The 18601-nt window shown below is 47.8% G+C and overlaps 1 protein-coding gene across 1 annotated transcript in view; it reads left to right on the top strand.

Annotated features, from left to right (window-relative positions):
* Positions 1-1108: 1108 nt before the first annotated feature.
* The window catches only part of TERF2IP (TERF2 interacting protein), a 32566-nt gene continuing 15073 nt past the window's right edge, over positions 1109-18601 (top strand). Inside the window, exon 1 of the mRNA XM_073558882.1 lies at positions 1109-2814. Within this exon, the coding sequence (XP_073414983.1) occupies positions 1248-2814 (1567 nt within the window). The 5' untranslated portion in view covers positions 1109-1247. The remainder of the gene's footprint in view (positions 2815-18601) is intronic.

The raw sequence follows: 18601 nt of genomic DNA, 5'->3' as shown, positions 1-18601 counted from the left end.
ACACAGGGGTACAACACGAGACCCAGAGGTACAACCCAAGCTGTCGAGGTACAACACGAGACACAGGGGTACAACACGAGACCCAGAGGTACAACGCAAGCTGCCAAGGTACAACGCAAGACGCCGGGGTAAAACGCGAGACGCCAAAGTAAAACGTGAGACGCTGAGGTAAACCGCGAGATGTCGGGTAAAATGTGAGATGCTGAGGTAAAATGCGAGCCGCAGGGGTAAAACGTAAGCTGCCAGGTAAAATGCAAGACGCTGAGGTAAAACGCGAGACGCTGAGGTAAAATGCGAGACACTGAGGTAAAACGCGAGCTGCCGGGGTAAAATGCAAGATGCCGAAGTAATATGCGAGACGCTGAGGTAAAACGGGAGACGCCGAGGTAAAACGCGAGACGCCGGGGTAAAACGAGAGACGCTGAGGTAAAACAGGAGATGCTGAGGTAAAACGCGAGACGCCGAGGTAAAACGTGAGATGCCAAGGTAAAACACGAGACGCCAGGGTAAAGCGCGAGACGCCGAGGTAAAACGGGAGACGCCGAGGTAAAAAGCGAGACGCCGAGGTAAAACGTGAGACGCCGGGGTAAAGCGCGAGACGCTGAGGTAATACGGGAGATGCCGAGGTAAAACGGGAGACGCTGAGGTAAAACGGGAGACGCTGAGGTAAAACGGGAGACGCTGAGGTAAAACGGGAGATGCTGAGGTAAAATGGAAGACGCTGAGGTAAAACGGGAGATGCTGAGGTAAAATGGAAGACGCTGAGGTAAAACGCGAGATGCTGAGGTAAAACGCAAGACTCCGAGGTAAAACGTGAGACGCCGGGGTAAAGCGTGAGACGCCGAGGTAAAATGTGAGATGCCGAGGTAAAACGCGAGACGCCGGGGTAAAACGTGAGACGCTGGGGTAAAGCGCGAGACGCCGAGGTAAAACGGGAGACATCGAGGTAAAACGCGAGACGCCGAGGTAAAACGTGAGACGCCAGTGTAAAGCGCGAGACGCCAAGGTAATACGGGAGACGCAGGGGTAAAATGGGAGACGCTGAGGTAAAACGTGAGACGCCGAGGTAAAACCTAAGGTCGCGATGGGGGAGGTTGGGGGTCACGTGAGGGCGGGGCAGTCACACCAGAGTGCCCTGTGTGGCGGGCCGGGATTGCCGCACTGTTTAGTCACATGACCTCGTTGCTGTGGAGACGCTGAGGCAGCTGTGAGGTGACGTCATCGGTAGGCGCCGCGGCAGCGGGAAGATGGCGGCGCCGGAGCGCTTGTGTCACTCTCGGTCGCTGTTTGTCTCGGACCTCGGTCCCATGCGGTTCTACGTGCGGCCAGGGCCCCTGAAGAGGCAGCTGTCTCCGCTCATCACTCACGGCGGCGGCATCATGTGCCGTGTGCAGGAGCCCGGGGCTTTCCTCCTCGCAGACCCCGGAGAGGGTCTCGGCATCCAGTACATCTCCAGCGCGTACATCACTGACTGTGTCCGCAGCAACCGGAGACTCTCCCCCCGGAGCTACCGCCTGCTGAACCGGAGAGGCGCGGGGCCGGAGAAGACCACAACAGGGGCCCCTGAATGGGCTCACAGGAGGACGCTGAGCCCAGAGGGGCCACACAGGGCGGGGGCCGAGAAGAGGCACAGCACAAGGGGCCCGAGAGGAGGAGAGGGCCACGCCGGACCGGAGAGCGATCCCAACAGTAATGTCTGCACCTCGGGGGCCCCCGCATCATGTGACCCCGGGCCGAACATGGGGTCCCCCGTATCATGTGACCCCGGGCCGAACATGGGGGCCCCCGCATCATGTGACCCCGGGCCGATCACTGGGGCCCCCGCATCATGTGACCCCGGGCCGATCACTGGGGCCCCCGCATCATGTGACCCCCGGCCGAACACGGGGGCCCCCGCATCATGTGACCCCGGGCCGATCACTGGGTCCCCCGCATCATGTGACCCCGGGCCGAACACTGGGGCCCCCGCATCATGTGACCCCGGGCCGAACACTGGGGCCCCCGCATCATGTGACCCCGGGCCGAACACTGGGGCCCCCGCATCATGTGACCCCGGGCCCAAAACTGGGGCCCCCGCATCATGTGACCCCGGGCCCAAAACTGGGGCCCCCGCATCATGTGACCCCGGGCCCAAAACTGGGGCCCCCGCATCATGTGACCCCGGGCCCACAGCAGGGGTCTCTGCAATGAAGAAGGACTCAGCAGTGGAGCGTGTAGGACATGACACGATGGGATTGAGGACCCGCAGCAGGTGCTGCGCCACAGAAGACCATCGGACCAAGCGTGCCAAGGTGTCTCTGCAGGACACAATGCCTAATCGGAGGTTATCGGGTCCAGTGGGGCGGGTCCGGTTCACCAGGCCGGAAGACATTGCCATATTACAGTACGTCCAGGAGAACGAGGGGCCCAATAAGCAGGCGACCGGGAACCTTCTGTGGAAGGAGCTGGAGAAGGAGCAGCTGGTGCAGAGGACGTGGCAGGCCATGAAAAGTCGCTACCAATTGCATATCCTGCAGAAGAAACACCTGTACAAACTGCTCCCGCGGGCCCCAGCACCCAGCCAAACCCCCAGGACCAGTGTAGTCCAAAGCAGTGTCCCATCCAGTGCGGGGGCCACCAGAGACATTACTACCCCGCACCATGATCCACCGCCTGCTGACACCTCTCCCAGAAGTGCCTCAGGTTCAGGGGGTCCAAGAAAGGGGGAATTATGTACAGATATATCCACTGATGATGACGGCAGCTCCCCAGAAGGAAACACAATGAGCCGACAACGGAGAGTCGCCACAAATGACTCATCAGAAAAGGGAAAAGGTGCGTACTTCACATTCAGGAGGGGGGAATGGGGTATAACGCTTTATAGGGCACCACCAAAAGAGATGTACAGCATGGTGGGCAGCAGACTCAGATCACATGGTGGAGGCTGCACTCCTGATTCTACACCACGTTCCAAGTTATTCCACAAATGCTGTTATTTTCCTCTGAAGTCCCTGGATGCAGATGAGTCGCACAATGTCCAATCATCGACCCTTAGAGGATAAATCACATTTATTGGACAATTCTCCCAATGAGAACAGGATTTATTTCAAAACTAAAATACTCAGAAAGCAGCAAATTCTCCTGCAGAGTCCGGACAAGGGGACAATTTTCATTTTCAGAGCAGTTGTAGAATAACAAAGTAAAAAATTTGTAGAAGGAGGAAAAGGAGGACTAACAATGACGGGGATAGTATGGTAATTATCCGCTCTTTAATTAGATTTGCGGGCGGCCCTGGAGTATCCAGCAAGGACTCCATAGCTTTTCAAACTTGTGACTAGAGTTACGTTTATGATGGACGCCTCTTTCCAACCAGATTATACTATTTCTCCTTCTTTATAGATCTCCCATAGATGGAGGTTGTGTCAATGAAATGCAAGAAGTTTGCGTGCATGAAATAAGATACAATCGATTCCTATGAATAGAGGCGAGTAGGGATCCGCTGCTTCTTCAGATAATCCCAATATACATATGTGAGGTCTGTTAACAATTTTGCTCCTCACTCCTCACCCTTTTTATGAATGAGATGACCACCTCATTCCAAACTGGGCCCATCTGTCTGTATCCCCACATCACTTGTATCCAATGTCTCTCATCAATCCCACACCTCAGGCATTCAAAATCATGGCCGTCTCCTCTCTGGTGTAGTAAGCTTGGAGGTTTGTATTCTCTGTGAAATAGCTGGGAGCCTTGGGGCCTCACAGGGAAATAGTGTGGGGACAGTTTCTAGAATCTCTCCATTGCTTCAACGATGTAGGGCCAACATCCGCCTTCCATTTAGCCTTACCTGTCAGTGGGTGATTATCCAATGACAATAGACACTTATATATGGTACAAATTAACCCCTTTGTATGACGTGTAGCAGCAGTAGTATCTATTAGGGGATGATGTGTGCTGAGATCCATCAGACCCAATTGAGCTGAGAGAGTATGTCGGATTTGTAGGTATTGGTAAAAAAAAGTTACGCCATAAATTGTTTTCCTCTTGGAGCTGTTGAAAACATTTAGGCTACGTTCCCACGATCAGGAAATGGCAGTGCTTTGAACGCAGAATGCAGTGTTTTAGTCACACAGGTATATCCTGATGGATTAATTGAACCATGCGGATTTCTCTCTTCTAGTGAATGGCTATGGGTGAGATTAGCGTCTGGGCTCCTGATAATTGACATGCTGCGACTCGTAAACCTGCACCACAGGGGAGTTTACACAGCGTCATTCAGAAGCCGCACAGTGAGCAGGAGATTTCTATAAATCCATCCACTGTGCTTGTAACCTACAACCAGGGCTGTGGAGTCAGTAACCAAACCCCCCACTCCACTCCACAGCCCCGGTCACTACTGACATGGACATGACGTGCCGCAGATTCATCTCCACTAAAAGCCAAGACCAGAATCGGAACGGACATTTACAGCACATCCTGCACTGGACTACTGGACCCAATGTGTTATAGATGATAGGAGTCGGATTTGCTCCATTTTATACCGAATCCACAGCCCTGCCAGGAACGCAAATGCGCTGCTTCCAAAACTTTGCTCTTCCTGATCTTGGGCACGTTCCCTTAAGGACAGAGTTTGTAAATAATTGCTCCAGATCCTTTTTGCTCCCAATCAGAAAAACCCTTTAACTTTGATACTTCACCCAAATTGGGATTACGCCACATTAATTCCCTGAACGTGGTTGTACAAAATATGGGGGGAGGAAAGCCGACAAGGAGCATTATGTCGCACATATAACAATTGTGGGCCATGCATTCACCTTAGTTGTACATTTATCCGACAGGGTCCACGTTTCCTGTGCCACATTTACAGTAGGAATGGTACTGACCCGGGTTCCCAAGTATTTAAGTTTGTTTACAATTAGCTGAGATAATTCCACCATTGGAGAACGGGCCAAGGATCTTGTGGCATCAGGACAGATTTATTCCTGTTCATTGATAAAGCTGCCAACCTTCTGACATTACTGGAGTGATGGAAGTTCTGTCATCTATAAAGAGCAGCACATCGTCTGCACGGAGACTCACCCTCTCTGCGATTTCCCTACTTTAAAACCCAGTAAAATCTTGTGACTCTACTAGGCGACACGCCAGAAGTTCAATGGCCAGGGCAAAGAGAAGAGCGCAACTGACGTCCCTGTCTGGTGCCTTCTGTAATTTATCAGAGAATCGACCATTCGACCGAGGACATACAGCCCTTGTGTCATCTCCACTCACCCTCATGTTAGCAGCTGAATGAGCGGTATAACAGCCGGTGACAGCCATGTAGTAAGGACTGAAGCCCACTGGTGGCTCCATTGTCAGATGCTTCGTCTGAGGACATACGTGTGGCACGTGTGACAGATGTGTGGCAGCGAGATGTCAGCGACGCTGGTTTCTAATGTAAACATCGGGTATCCAGGAGCCGCGGCGTTAAGATACCCGCAGTTTACCCTGGATACCAGCTTGCTCGCTGGTTCTGATTGCTGGAGGGTCTAACGATGTCCCAGCAATCCCATCTATGTTGGATCGTTGGTGGGATCGCTGGGACATCGCTATGTGTAACGGGGCCTATACAGTCCTTGTGTCATCTCCCTTTGAGCTCATTTGGAGGTTGAGGAGATTGTTGAGGAGAGCATAAATCCAGATTGTTCCACTTCTCTTGAATGTAATCAATCTGTTGGTTAAAGCCTTCGCTAGCGGAGAGATTGGCCAATATGAATCAGGTTTTGCCGAGCTTTAGTACAACTATGATGGCTTCATCCATAGTTTAGTGAGGAGCCCCTGTCTGGTGCCTCCTTAAGGACCCCTAAGAGCTTTGGTATCTGTACCTTGATTTAGTTCATAAAAGCATCGGGTACTTTCCCTTTTTGCAATGCTTGTAATGCATCATCTTCTTCCTCCCAAGTCCAGGGGCCGATCCAAAGACCCCGGTGTCACTCCAGACAGCCTAGGAGGGGCAATTCCATCTAGGTATGAGGCAATATCTCCCCCAAAGCATTAGATGTGTGCACATAAGAGTGGAGACGATTAATGACCTCTCAGTGTCCATGTACTGAGCAGTCTACGTACATCGGCTCCGCCTGGCTGTGCGGTCTCGCAGGTGTCAGTAGGTCGTCCGCACTCTCACCCTCTATAACGGACCATTGTTTCTGAGCAGCCAATCAGCAGTCATTATTTTTTGGCATTCTACTTGTCACGGACATGTTTGCCACATAAAGAGCCTCCTCCTCCCAAACATGTTAAAGGAGATAACCCAAAAATTTGCATTTTCTTATTGCTCTCCCCTGTGCGTATTCCCGTACATATGCTTTCATTGCTTCCCATTGCTGCTTTTTTTTTTTCTGCAGCAAAACCTGATTTCTTGACAGGTAAGAAGCTGCGGCAAAAAGGCATGTTTTTGGTGCGTGTTTTTCATGCGGTTTTGGGGCTAACTTATGTCTCTCTGCGCATGCTAATAAAGTTGAGTGCCCCCAGAGGAAGAAAAAAAAACTTCCTGTAGAACCGCACCTCCTTTGAAAAGCCGGCAATTCAAGGGCGGCTACAGTAAACTCACAGGTTAGAATAGAATGGATAGAATATATACACATAGAATACAATATATATATATGTCAGTGACACACACATATATGTATTTATATTACATCTATAGATGGAAGAAAAGCCGGTAATTCACCAGCCGCGGTAATGTAAAATCACTGCAGGATTCGACAGGAAACAAGAGATGGATTACATACAGTAAATATAATAGGTAGATATATACATGTCAGTGACAAATACAATTAGTATAGTGTGTGTGCAAAATACAGGACATGTATTTAATTAATAAAAGATTATTTTTCTGAAAAAAAAATGGCGTGGGCTTCCTCGCAATGTTTGTAACCAGCAGACAGAAAGCTGGGGGCAGATATTTTTAGCCTAGGTAGGGGGTAAAACCCATGGAGCTTCCCAGGCTATTAATATCAACTCACAGCTGTATACTTAGCCTTTACTGGCTATAAAAATCGGGGACACCCAAAAAAATGACGTGGGGTCCCCCTATAATTAATAACCAGTAAAGGCTATGCCGACAGCTGAGGGCTGATATTAATAGCCTAGGAAGGGGCCATGGACACTGCCCCCCCCAGGCTAAAAACATCTGCCCCCAGCCGCCCCAGAAATGGCGCATCTCTAAGAAGCGCCATTTCTGACACTTAGCCTTGCTCTTCCCACTTGCCCTGTAACGGTGGCAAGTGGGGTAATAGTTGGGGGGTTGACATCTAGCCACGAGGTTAGTAATGGAGAGGAGTCAATAAGACTTCCCCCATTACTAACCCCATAGTCACATTGTGTCACGTTGCCATCGGACGCTGGGGCTGGTGTTCTGGCCTCGGCCACTGGGAGGCGCCGGACTGTCACGCCACCGTCAGACTCGGGGGGGGGGGGGGGGCCCGCGGCTGTTCCTGCCTCAGCCACTGGGAGGCGCCGGACTGTCACTTCGCTGTCGGACTCGGGGGCTGCTGTTCCTGCCTCGGCCACTGGGAGGCGCCGAACTCCTTCAACTGATGGTGCCGGAAAGCAGGCAATAGGAGGGCTATGTCCTCATCTGGGTCCGCTCCTTTGACGCATTCCTCTGTCGTTGGGCATCGCTGTGGTTCTCCCGTGGGTGATGGTGACAGAGAAGGGGCCCCTGCGCAGGCGTCTGGTGGGCGCAGGCTCCGCTCCTCTGTCAGAGATGAAGGGGTTGGTGCATTGCCATCTGGCCTGGTTCTGGGGGCGGTCCAGATGAGGTCATCAGACTGTGAGCCCGTGAGGGATAGCCTTATCCTTCATATACTTTGGGGCTTGTCCTGCAGGTCGCCAGAGATAGTCTTGGTTTCCCCTGTGTGCTAGTGTTTAATTTGCTATTATTGACTCCGACCCTAGCCTGGATTTCTGACTCCTCTTCAGCCTGCCGATTTTGTACCTCTGCTCCTCTCCCGGTGACTCTGACCTTGGCCTGGATTTTGACTCTGCTTCTGCCTGCTGATTTTGTACCTCTGCTGCCCGCCTGGTTTTGACTTGGACTCCTGACTACGATTTTGGTCCCTTTTATTAATCCCTTCTGGCGACCGTCCTGCTCTGGTCCGCTTTTTTTTATAGGCAGCTACCTCTTGGGCTCTGCTGTAATTCCAGATCCCTGTATGGGGGTAAAGGGTCTCGGGGTGCTGTCTTGCTTGCAGCTCAGATTCGTATCAGATGGACGTCACATATCTGGACCAAAATCGTTTTTATATATATCCAGCATATATAAAAGCATTCCCTTACCTTTTTCCCTGAATTTTTTTTCTCTCTCCTGCCTCGCTGAGTTGATTCTGTGGCTAAAGCACCTGTTACCTGCTTCATTGCACAGCCCTGTGGAGGAACACTCCCATCATCCTACACAGACATGCTGCACCAGCCACAGTCTGGAGACCTCAGGGAAAACACTGGACGTCAGAAGTCTTCACTCCCGGGACGTCAGCCCCTGGGCAGCTCTGGTCATGCCTGCCCAGGGGTCCAGGTATTGCCCGCTGATGCGGCCAAAGTTTTTTTTCCCCATTTCTTTGTCATACCTTAAGAAATCTGTGTGTTTGGAGGTTTATGTGGATAGTGGTTCTGAAGGGAACTTCATGGATTTCCTGGTAGCAAGGAATCTTGGTGTACCACTGCTAAGGCTTAATGCCCACATTAAAACCACTGCGATTAATGGCACATCTATCAACCAGGGTGGAGTAGAGTTTGTCACTGAGGAAGTATCAATGTCAGTGCGGACATTACATGCTGAACAGGTGTCATTTTTTGTTATCGATAATTTATCCGCCGCAGTTATTTTGAGTATGCCATGGTTGTGCAAACATAATCCGGTCATAGACTGGCACCTTGGTGATGTGTGCTGGAGCCCACAGTATCAGGACCACTGTATATCGCTATCAGTGAACCAAGTTAAGGTCAAACCTCCCTTTGTACCTTATGCATTTAGAGATTATGAGGATGTCTTTTCCATAGTGGAATCAGAGAAATTACCCCCTCACAGAGCATACGATTGCCCCATAGACTTGATACCAGATTCTCGTCTCCCCAAGGGGAGAATATTTCATCTCTCTGGTCCAGAGCGTCAGGCCATGAAAGACTACATAGCAGACAGTTTACGTAAAGGGTTTATTAGACCCTGCACCTCACCTGTTGGGGCCGGGTTCTCTTTTGTGGAAAAGAAAGATGGTGGTCTCAGACCTTGCATTGATTACCGTGGGTTAAACGCAATCACTGTAAAAAAACAGTATCCCTTGATCTTTTTAATCAGCTGTTGGGGGCTCGTTGGTTTACTAAGCTTGACCTCCGTGGAGCATATAATCTTGTCCGTATAAGAAAGGGAGATGAGTGGAAGACCACGTTTAATACACCCCTTGACCACTTTGAGTACCTCGTAATGCCGTTGGGGCTCAGTAACGCACCTGCCGTGTTTCAGAATTTTGTGAATTACATCTTCAGAGACATCTGTGGAGTATATGTTGTCGTTTATTTGGATGACATCCTGATCTACTCTGCTGACCTTATGACGCACGTCCAACATGTCTGTTCTGTTCTCCAGAGACTTAGAGAACATTCTTTAATCGCCAAACTAGAGAAATGCGTTTTCATGGCTGAGGAGGTACAGTTTCTGGGGTACATTGTCTCAGCTAAAGGGTTTCGCATGGATCCTGCCAAGATCCATCTCATTCAGGAATGGGCACAACCCAAGTCTCTTAAAGCGCTGCAGCGATTCTTAGGGTTCGCTATTATCGCAAATTTATTAAAGGTTTTTCAGAGATCGCCAAACCACTCACGGATTTGACTCGGAAAGGGGCGGATGTGGTTAACTGGAAGCCTGAGGCACTTCAGGCATTTTCTGTTTTAAAGGAATGTTTCGCTTCTAACCCGATATTGGTTCGGCCTGATCTGGACCGCCCATTTATTGTAGAGGTAGATGCCTCTGAATTTAGAGTAGGAGCAGTGCTATCGCAAGGCACTGCATGCCTCACTCAACTTTGTCCTTGTGCCTTCTTTTCCCGAAAATTCTCTTCCATCGAGATGAATTATGATATAGGTAATTGGGAATTATTGGCAATAAAATGGGCCTTCAAAGAATGGCGCCACTTCCTCTAAGGTGCCAAACATAAGATCACTGTGATTACTTATCACAAGAACCTGACCTACATGGAGTCAGCAAAAAGAGTGAATCCTAGACAGGCAAAGTGGGCCTTGTTCTTCTCTAGATTTGATTTTGTGATCACTTTCCGACCAGGTACTAAGAATGTAAGGGCTGATGCCCTCTCTCGAAGTTTTTGCCCCTCACAGGTCGAGGACTCTGAACCGACTCCAATATTGGCCAACGGGATTGTTGTTTCGGCTGTGTCTTTGGATCTTCTGGAGGAGATCCGTAGATCCCCAGAACAAGCCCCTGACACTACTCCCCAAAAATTGTTTGTTCCGGCCACATTCCACCTTCAAGTTCTGAAGGAATCGCATGATTCTGTCCTTGCAGGGCATCCAGGTATCCATAACATCATCAGGCTTGTGACCAGGAATTTTTGGTGGCCAACTATAGTAAAGGATTGTAAGGACTATGTACTGGCTTGTGAAATCTGTGCTCGCGCTAAGTCTCCCCATAATCGCCCTGCCGGGTGGCTTCAGTCCTTGCCTACCCCTGAGGGTCCTTGGACTCACATCTCCATGGACTTTATTACTGACTTACCGCTCTCGGAAGGGAAGACGTGTATCTGGGTGGTGGTGTATAGGTTCAGTAAGCAGTGTCATTTTGTTCCTCTGTCTGGACTACCTAATTCCGAAACCCTGAGCAAACTGTTCATTACTCATGTTGTACGACTCCATGGTGCTCCTGTGAATATTGTGTCCGACAGGGGTACCCAGTTCGTTTCAAAATTTTGGAAGGCGTTCTGTAAACGGATTGGCATTGAATTGTCCTCCTCTGCCTATCACCCTGAAACCAATGGTCAAACCAAGTGCACAAACCAAGCTCTTGAACAGTATCTCCGTTGTTATGTGTCTGAGCATCAGTCCGATTGGGTGGAACATCTGCCGTTAGCAGAGTTTGCCCTGAATAATCAGTACCAGGAGTCCATTAAGACTACCCCTCTTTTCTGTAATCTTGGGCTGCACCAACGCTTTTGTTTATTCTCTGCTAAGATATCCGAGCTCCCTGGGGTGGAAAGATCTATACATCAGTTAAAAACTATCTGGTCAGAAGTTAGCATAAACTTAAAAGGGGCTCATGCTAGACAAGCTTCTTCTGCTAACAGATGGCGATCCACGGGGCCGCACCTGGGAGTTAGAGACACAGTCTGGCTTTCAACCAGGAATATTAGGCTTAAAGTGCCGTCTGCCAAACTGGGTCCTAGGTTCATTGGTCCATATGAAATTATTGAGGTGATTAACCCAGTAGCTTTTCGCCTGAAACTCCATCAATCATTCAAACTGCCAAATGTATTCCATATGTCCCTTCTCAAATTGTACCGCTCTCCAATTCATCCTGTCCAGTCCCCCCCTCCTCCAGTTTTGGTCGGGGTGCCTTGGAATACGAAGTCCAGGGTATCCTTGACTCCCGCTTAGTGAGAGGATCTGTGCAGTATCTGGTGCACTGGAAGAGCTATGGTCCGGAGGAGAGGTCTTGGGTCCCTGCCAGTAACGTTCATGCCAAGGGGTTGATCACGAAGTTTCATCTCCTTCATCCCAACAAACCGGGTTTTGAAGGTCCGGAGGCCCCTCTTAGAAGGGGAGGGTACTGTCACGTCGCCGTCGGACTCGGGGGCTGTGTTACGGCCTCGGCCACTGGGAGGCGCCAGAGTGTCATGTCACCGTCAGCATGATGTCCCTACAGAATATTCCCCACACAAACAGCATGATGTCCTCACTGCATATTCCCCCACACACAGCATGATGTCCCTACAGAATATTCCGCACACACAGCATGATGTCCTCACAATATATTCCCCCACACACAGTATGATGTCCTCACTGCATATTCCCCCACACACAGCATGATGTCCCTACAGAATATTCCGCACACACAGTATGATGTCCCTACAGAATATTCCGCCACACACAGTATGATGTCCCTACAGAATATTCCCCACACACAGCATGATGTCCTCACTGTATATTCCCCCACACACAGTATGATGTCCCTACAGAATATTCCGCCACACACAGTATGATGTCCTCACTGTATATTCCCCCACACACAGCATGATGTCCTCACAGTATATTCCCCCACACACAGTATGATGTCCTCACTGTATATTCCCCCACACACAGCATGATGTCCCTACAGAATATTCCCCACACACAGTATGATGTCCTCACTGTATATTTCCCCACACACAGTATGATGTCCTCACTGTATATTCCCCCACACACAGCATGATGTCCTCACTGTATATTCCCCCACACACAGCATGATGTCCCTACAGAATATTCCCCACACACAGTATGATGTCCTCACTGTATAGTCCCCCACACACAGCATGATGTCCCTACAGAATATTCCCCACACACAGTATGATGTCCTCACTGTATATTTCCCCACACACAGTATGATGTCCTCACTGTATATTCCCCCACACACAGCATGATGTCCTCACAGTATATTCCCCCACACACAGTATGATGTCCTCACTGTATATTCCCCCACACACAGCATGATGTCCTCACTGTATATTTCCCCACACACAGCATGATGTCCTCACTGTATATTCCCCCACACACAGCATGATGTCCTCACTGTATATTTCCCCACACACAGCATGATGTCCTCACTGTATATTCCCCCACACACAGCATGATGTCCTCACTGTATATTCCCCCACACACAGCATGATGTCCTCACTGTATATTTCCCCACACACAGCATGATGTCCTCACTGTATATTCCCCCACACACAGTATGATGTCCTCACTGTATATTCCCCCACACACAGTATGATGTCCTCACTGTATATTCCCCCACACACAGTATGATGTCCTCACTGTATATTCCCCCACACACAGCATGATGTCCTCACTGTATATTTCCCCACACACAGCATGATGTCCTCACTGTATATTCCCCCACACACAGCATGATGTCCTCACTGTATATTTCCCCACACACAGCATGATGTCCTCACTGTATATTCCCCCACACACAGCATGATGTCCTCACTGTATATTTCCCCACACACAGCATGATGTCCTCACTGTATATTCCCCCACACACAGCATGATGTCCTCACAGTATATTCCCCCACACACAGCATGATGTCCTCACTGTATAGTCCCCCACACACAGTATGATGTCCCTACAGAATATTCCCCACACACAGTATGATGTCATAGAATCGTAGAGTTGGAAGGGACCTCCTGGGCCATCTGGTCCAACCCCCTGCTCAAAGCAGGATTCGCTAAATCATCCCAGTTAGATGTCTGTCCAGCCTCTGTTTGAAGACTTCCATTGAAGGAGAACTCACCACTTCTCGTGGCAGCCTGTTCCACTCATTGATCACTCTAACTGTCAAAAAGTTTTTTCTAATATCTAATCTGTGTCTCCTCCCATTCAGCTTCATCCCATTGCTTCTAGTCTTTCCTTGTGCAAATGAGAATAAAGTTGATCCTTCTACAATGTGACAGCCCTTTAGATATTTGTAGACAGCTATTAAGTCTCCTCTCAGTCTTCTCTTTTGCAAACTAAACATTCCCAAATCCTGCAACCTTTCCTCATAAGACAGGGTTTGCAGACCGGTCACCATTCTGGTCGCTCTTTTCTGAACTTGCTCCAGTTTGTTGATGTCTTTTTTAAAATGTGGTGCCCAAAATTGGACACAATATTCCAGATGAGGTCTGACCAAAGAGGAGTAGAGGGAAATAATGACTTCACGTGATCTAGACTGTATGCTTCTGTTAATACATCCTAGAATTGCATTTGCCTTTTTTGCTGCTGCATCACACTGTTGACTCGTATTCAGTCTGCGATCTATTAGTATACCCAAGTCTTTTTCACATGTGCTGTCACTTAGCCCTATTCCTCCCATTCTATATATGCTTTTTTCATTTTTATTGCCCAGATGTAGTACTTTGCATTTCTCCCTGTTAAAAACCATTCTGTTAGTTGCTGCCCACTTCTCCAGTTTATTTAAATCTTTTTGAATCCTCTCTCTCTCTTCTCTAGTATTAGCTATCCCTCCTAGCTTTGTGTCATCAGCAAATTTAATCAGTTTACCCTCAATTCCTTCATCTAAATCGTTGATAAAGATGTTGAACAATACAGGGCCCAGGACAAAGCCCTGTGGTACCCCACTTGAGACATTCTTCCAACTGGATGTGCAGCCATTTACGACCACTCTTTGGGTCCGATCACTAAGCCAGTTATGAATCCACCTAACAGTTGCCTTGTCCATTCCATACTTAGTCATTTTTTCAATAAGGATTGTATGAGAGACTTTGTCAAATGCTTTGCTGAAGTCAAGATATACTATATCTACAGCATTTCCTTGATCCACCCAATCAGTAATACCATCATAGAAGGAAATTAAATTAGTCTGACATGACTTATTAGTTACAAACCCATGCTGACTCTGTTTAATCACTTCATTCTTATCCAGGTATTGACATACATGTTGTTTAATAATTTGTTCAAAGATCTTTCCTGGTATAGAAGTCAGACTCACCGGCCTATAGTTGCCTGGGTCCACCTTCTTCCCCTTTTTGAAGATAGGAACAACATTTGCTCTTCTCCAGTCTTCTGGCACTTCTCCTGTTCTCCAAGAATTTTCAAAGATTATGGAGAGGGGTTCAAAAATTTCTTCTGCTATCTCCTTCAGTACTCTGGGGTGTAATTCATCTGGACCTGGAGACTTGAATACATTTAGGTTAGCTAAGTGTTTCCTCACTATCTTTCTGTTTATAGATATCCTGGATTCTTCTATTCCCTTAATAGGACAGTGAATAGCAGTTGATGTTGCATTTCCTTTCTGAGAGAAAACAGATGCAAAATAGGAATTTAAAAGTTCAGCCTTCTCAACATCCTGTCTTACCATTTCATCATTTTCATCCTGTAAAAATTCTATAGCATCTTTGACTTTTCTTTTACTTTTGACATATCCCCAAAATCCTTTATTATTGCTTTTGACATCTCTTGCAAGCCTCAATTCATTTTCAGCTTTAGATAATCTGATTTGTGCCTTGCAGGTTCTGCAGACAGCATTATATTCTTCTTTAGATATGCCTCCTTCTTTCCATTTTATAAACATTTTTTGCTTCCTTTTTAGCATGTGCTTAAGTTCTGTGTTCATCCATCCTGGTTTCCTTAAATGCTTCCTATTCTTCCCTCTTTTCGGAATTGTTAACAACTGTGCTTTGAGAATTTCATTTTTCAAGATTTCCCATCCTTCCTGGACATTTTTGTCTTTAAGGATATCCAGCCATTGGATCCCTCCAATTCTCTTTCTGAATCCCTTAAAATCTGCCTTTCTGAAATCTAACCTTGATGTCTGAGTCTTCACAGGTTTTCCGCCTCTAGTTATCCAAAATTCTAAAATAGCATGGTCGCTACCTCCTAGGGTCCCAGCCACTTTTACCTCCTCAACCATTTCCTCCCTGTTTATAAGGATTAGATCCAAGGTAGCAGTTCCCCTTGTTTTCTCCTTTACCTTTTGGAAGATAAAGTTGTCAGCAAGAGAGGATAAGAATTTCCTTGACCTGTTAGTTTTGCCTGAGAGAGATTCCCAACAAATGTCTGGATAGTTGAAATCTCCCATGACAACTATGTCATATTTTTTGGAGAACTTGGCCATTTGATGCATAAAGAGTTCATCCATATCTTCAGCTTGCACAGGCGGCCTGTAGTAAATGCCTACAATGATGTCCTTTCCATTGTTCTGTCCTTGTATTCTTACCCAAACAGTTTCCACAGAACTCCCAGTCTCTGAAGCTTCAATCTCTGTGCAGATATACGCATTTCTAACATACAATGCGACACCCCCTCCTCGTTTATCAAGTCTGTTTCTTGCAAATAAGTTGTATCCTTCTAGTCTTGTATTCCAATCATGTGTATTGTCCCACCAAGTTTCAGTGATTCCAATGACATCATATTTCTTTTCCTGTGTTAGTAGTTCCAATTCTCCTTGTTTGTTGCCCATGCTTTGTGCATTAGTATAGAAACATTTTAGTTTGTGATTGGTTTCTCTTTCTCCAATATTTTTTTTAATTAGATTCTTTCGTCTTTGTTCTTCCTTTCCACTTCTAATAGCAGAGTTCTCAGTAGCATTTGTCAGGTGTATGGCTTTTTCTGGTCTTTTGCTTCCCTTCCCATGTTGTTCTAGTCCTCACTGTATATTTCCCCACACACAGCATGATGTCCTCACTGTATATTCCCCCACACACAGCATGATGTCCCTACAGAATATTCCGCACACACAGCATGATGTCCTCACTGTATATTCCCCCACACACAGCATGATGTCCTCACAATATATTCCCCCCCACACAGTATGATGTCCTCACTGTATAGTCCCCCACACACAGTATGATGTCCTCACTGTATATTCCCCCACACACAGTATGATGTCCTCACTGTATATTCCCCCACACACAGCATGATGTCCTCACTGTATATTCCCCCACACACAGCATGATGTCCTCACTGTATATTCCCACACACAGTATGATGTCCTCACTGTATATTCCCCCACACACAGCATGATGTCCTCACTGTATATTCCCCCACACACAGCATGATGTCCTCACAATATATTCCCCCCCACACAGTATGATGTCCTCACTGTATATTCCCCCACACACAGCATGATGTCCCTACAGAATATTCCGCACACACAGCATGATGTCCTCACTGTATATTCCCCCACACACAGCATGATGTCCTCACAATATATTCCCCCCCACACAGTATGATGTCCTCACTGTATAGTCCCCCACACACAGTATGATGTCCTCACTGTATATTCCCCCACACACAGTATGATGTCCTCACTGTATATTCCCCCACACACAGCATGATGTCCTCACTGTATATTCCCCCACACACAGCATGATGTCCTCACTGTATATTCCCACACACAGTATGATGTCCTCACTGTATATTCCCCCACACACAGCATGATGTCCTCACTGTATATTCCCCCACACACAGTATGATGTCCTCACTGTATAGTCCCCCACACACAGTATGATGTCCTCACAGTATATTCCCCCCACACACAGTATGATGTCCTCACAATATATTCCCCAACAGACACACAATGATGTCCTCACAATATATTCCCCCACACACAGCATGATGTCCTCACTGTATATTCCCCCACACACAGCATGATGTCCCTACAGAATATTCCGCACACACAGCATGATGTCCTCACTGTATATTCCCCCACACACAGTATGATGTCCCTACAGAATATTCCGCACACACAGCATGATGTCCTCACAATATATTCCCCCACACACAGTATGATGTCCTCACTGTATAGTCCCCCACACACAGTATGATGTCCTCACTGTATATTCCCCCACACACAGTATGATGTCCTCACTGTATATTCCCCCACACACAGCATGATGTCCTCACTGTATAGTCCCCCCACACACAGTATGATGTCCTCACTGTATATTCCCCCACACACAGCATGATGTCCTCACTGTATATTCCCCCACACACAGCATGATGTCCTCACTGTATATTCCCACACACAGTATGATGTCCTCACTGTATATTCCCCCACACACAGCATGATGTCCTCACTGTATAGTCCCCCACACACAGTATGATGTCCTCACTGTATAGTCCCCCACACACAGTATGATGTCCTCACAGTATATTCCCCCCACACACAGTATGATGTCCTCACAATATATTCCCCAACAGACACACAATGATGTCCTCACAATATATTCCCCCACACACAGTATGATGTCCTCACTGTATATTCCCCCACACACAGCATGATGTCCTCACAATATATTCCCCCACACACAGTATGATGTCCTCACTGTATAGTCCCCCCACACACAGTATGATGTCCTCACTGTATAGTCCCCCACACACAGTATGATGTCCTCACTGTATATTCCCCCACACACAGTATGATGTCCTCACTGTATATTCCCCCACACACAGTATGATGTCCTCACTGTATAGTCCCCCACACACAGTATGATGTCCTCACTGTATAGTCCCCCACACACAGTATGATGTCCTCACTGTATATTCCCCCACACACAGCATGATGTCCTCACAGTATATTCCCCCACACACACACAGCATGATGTCCTCACAATATATTCCCCCCCACACACACAGTATGATGTCCTCACAATATATTCCCCCCACACACACAGTATGATGTCCTCACAATATATTCCCCCCCACACACACAGTATGATGTCCTCACAATATATTCCCCACACACAGCATGATGTCCTCACAATATATTCCCCCCCAAACAGCATGATGTCCCTACAGAATATTCCCCACACACAGCATGTCCTCACAATAGTCAGACTCGGGGGGCTGCTGTTCCTGCCTCAGCCACTGGGAGGCGCTGGACTA

Source organism: Dendrobates tinctorius, unplaced genomic scaffold (assembly GCF_039654945.1).
Source record: "Dendrobates tinctorius isolate UK_male_01 unplaced genomic scaffold, ASM3965494v1 ptg000261l, whole genome shotgun sequence".
In the NCBI taxonomy this organism is placed as follows: Eukaryota; Metazoa; Chordata; class Amphibia; order Anura; family Dendrobatidae; genus Dendrobates; species Dendrobates tinctorius.
Note: the sequence above shows the minus strand (reverse complement) of the source record. Positions and strands in the feature narration are given on the sequence as shown.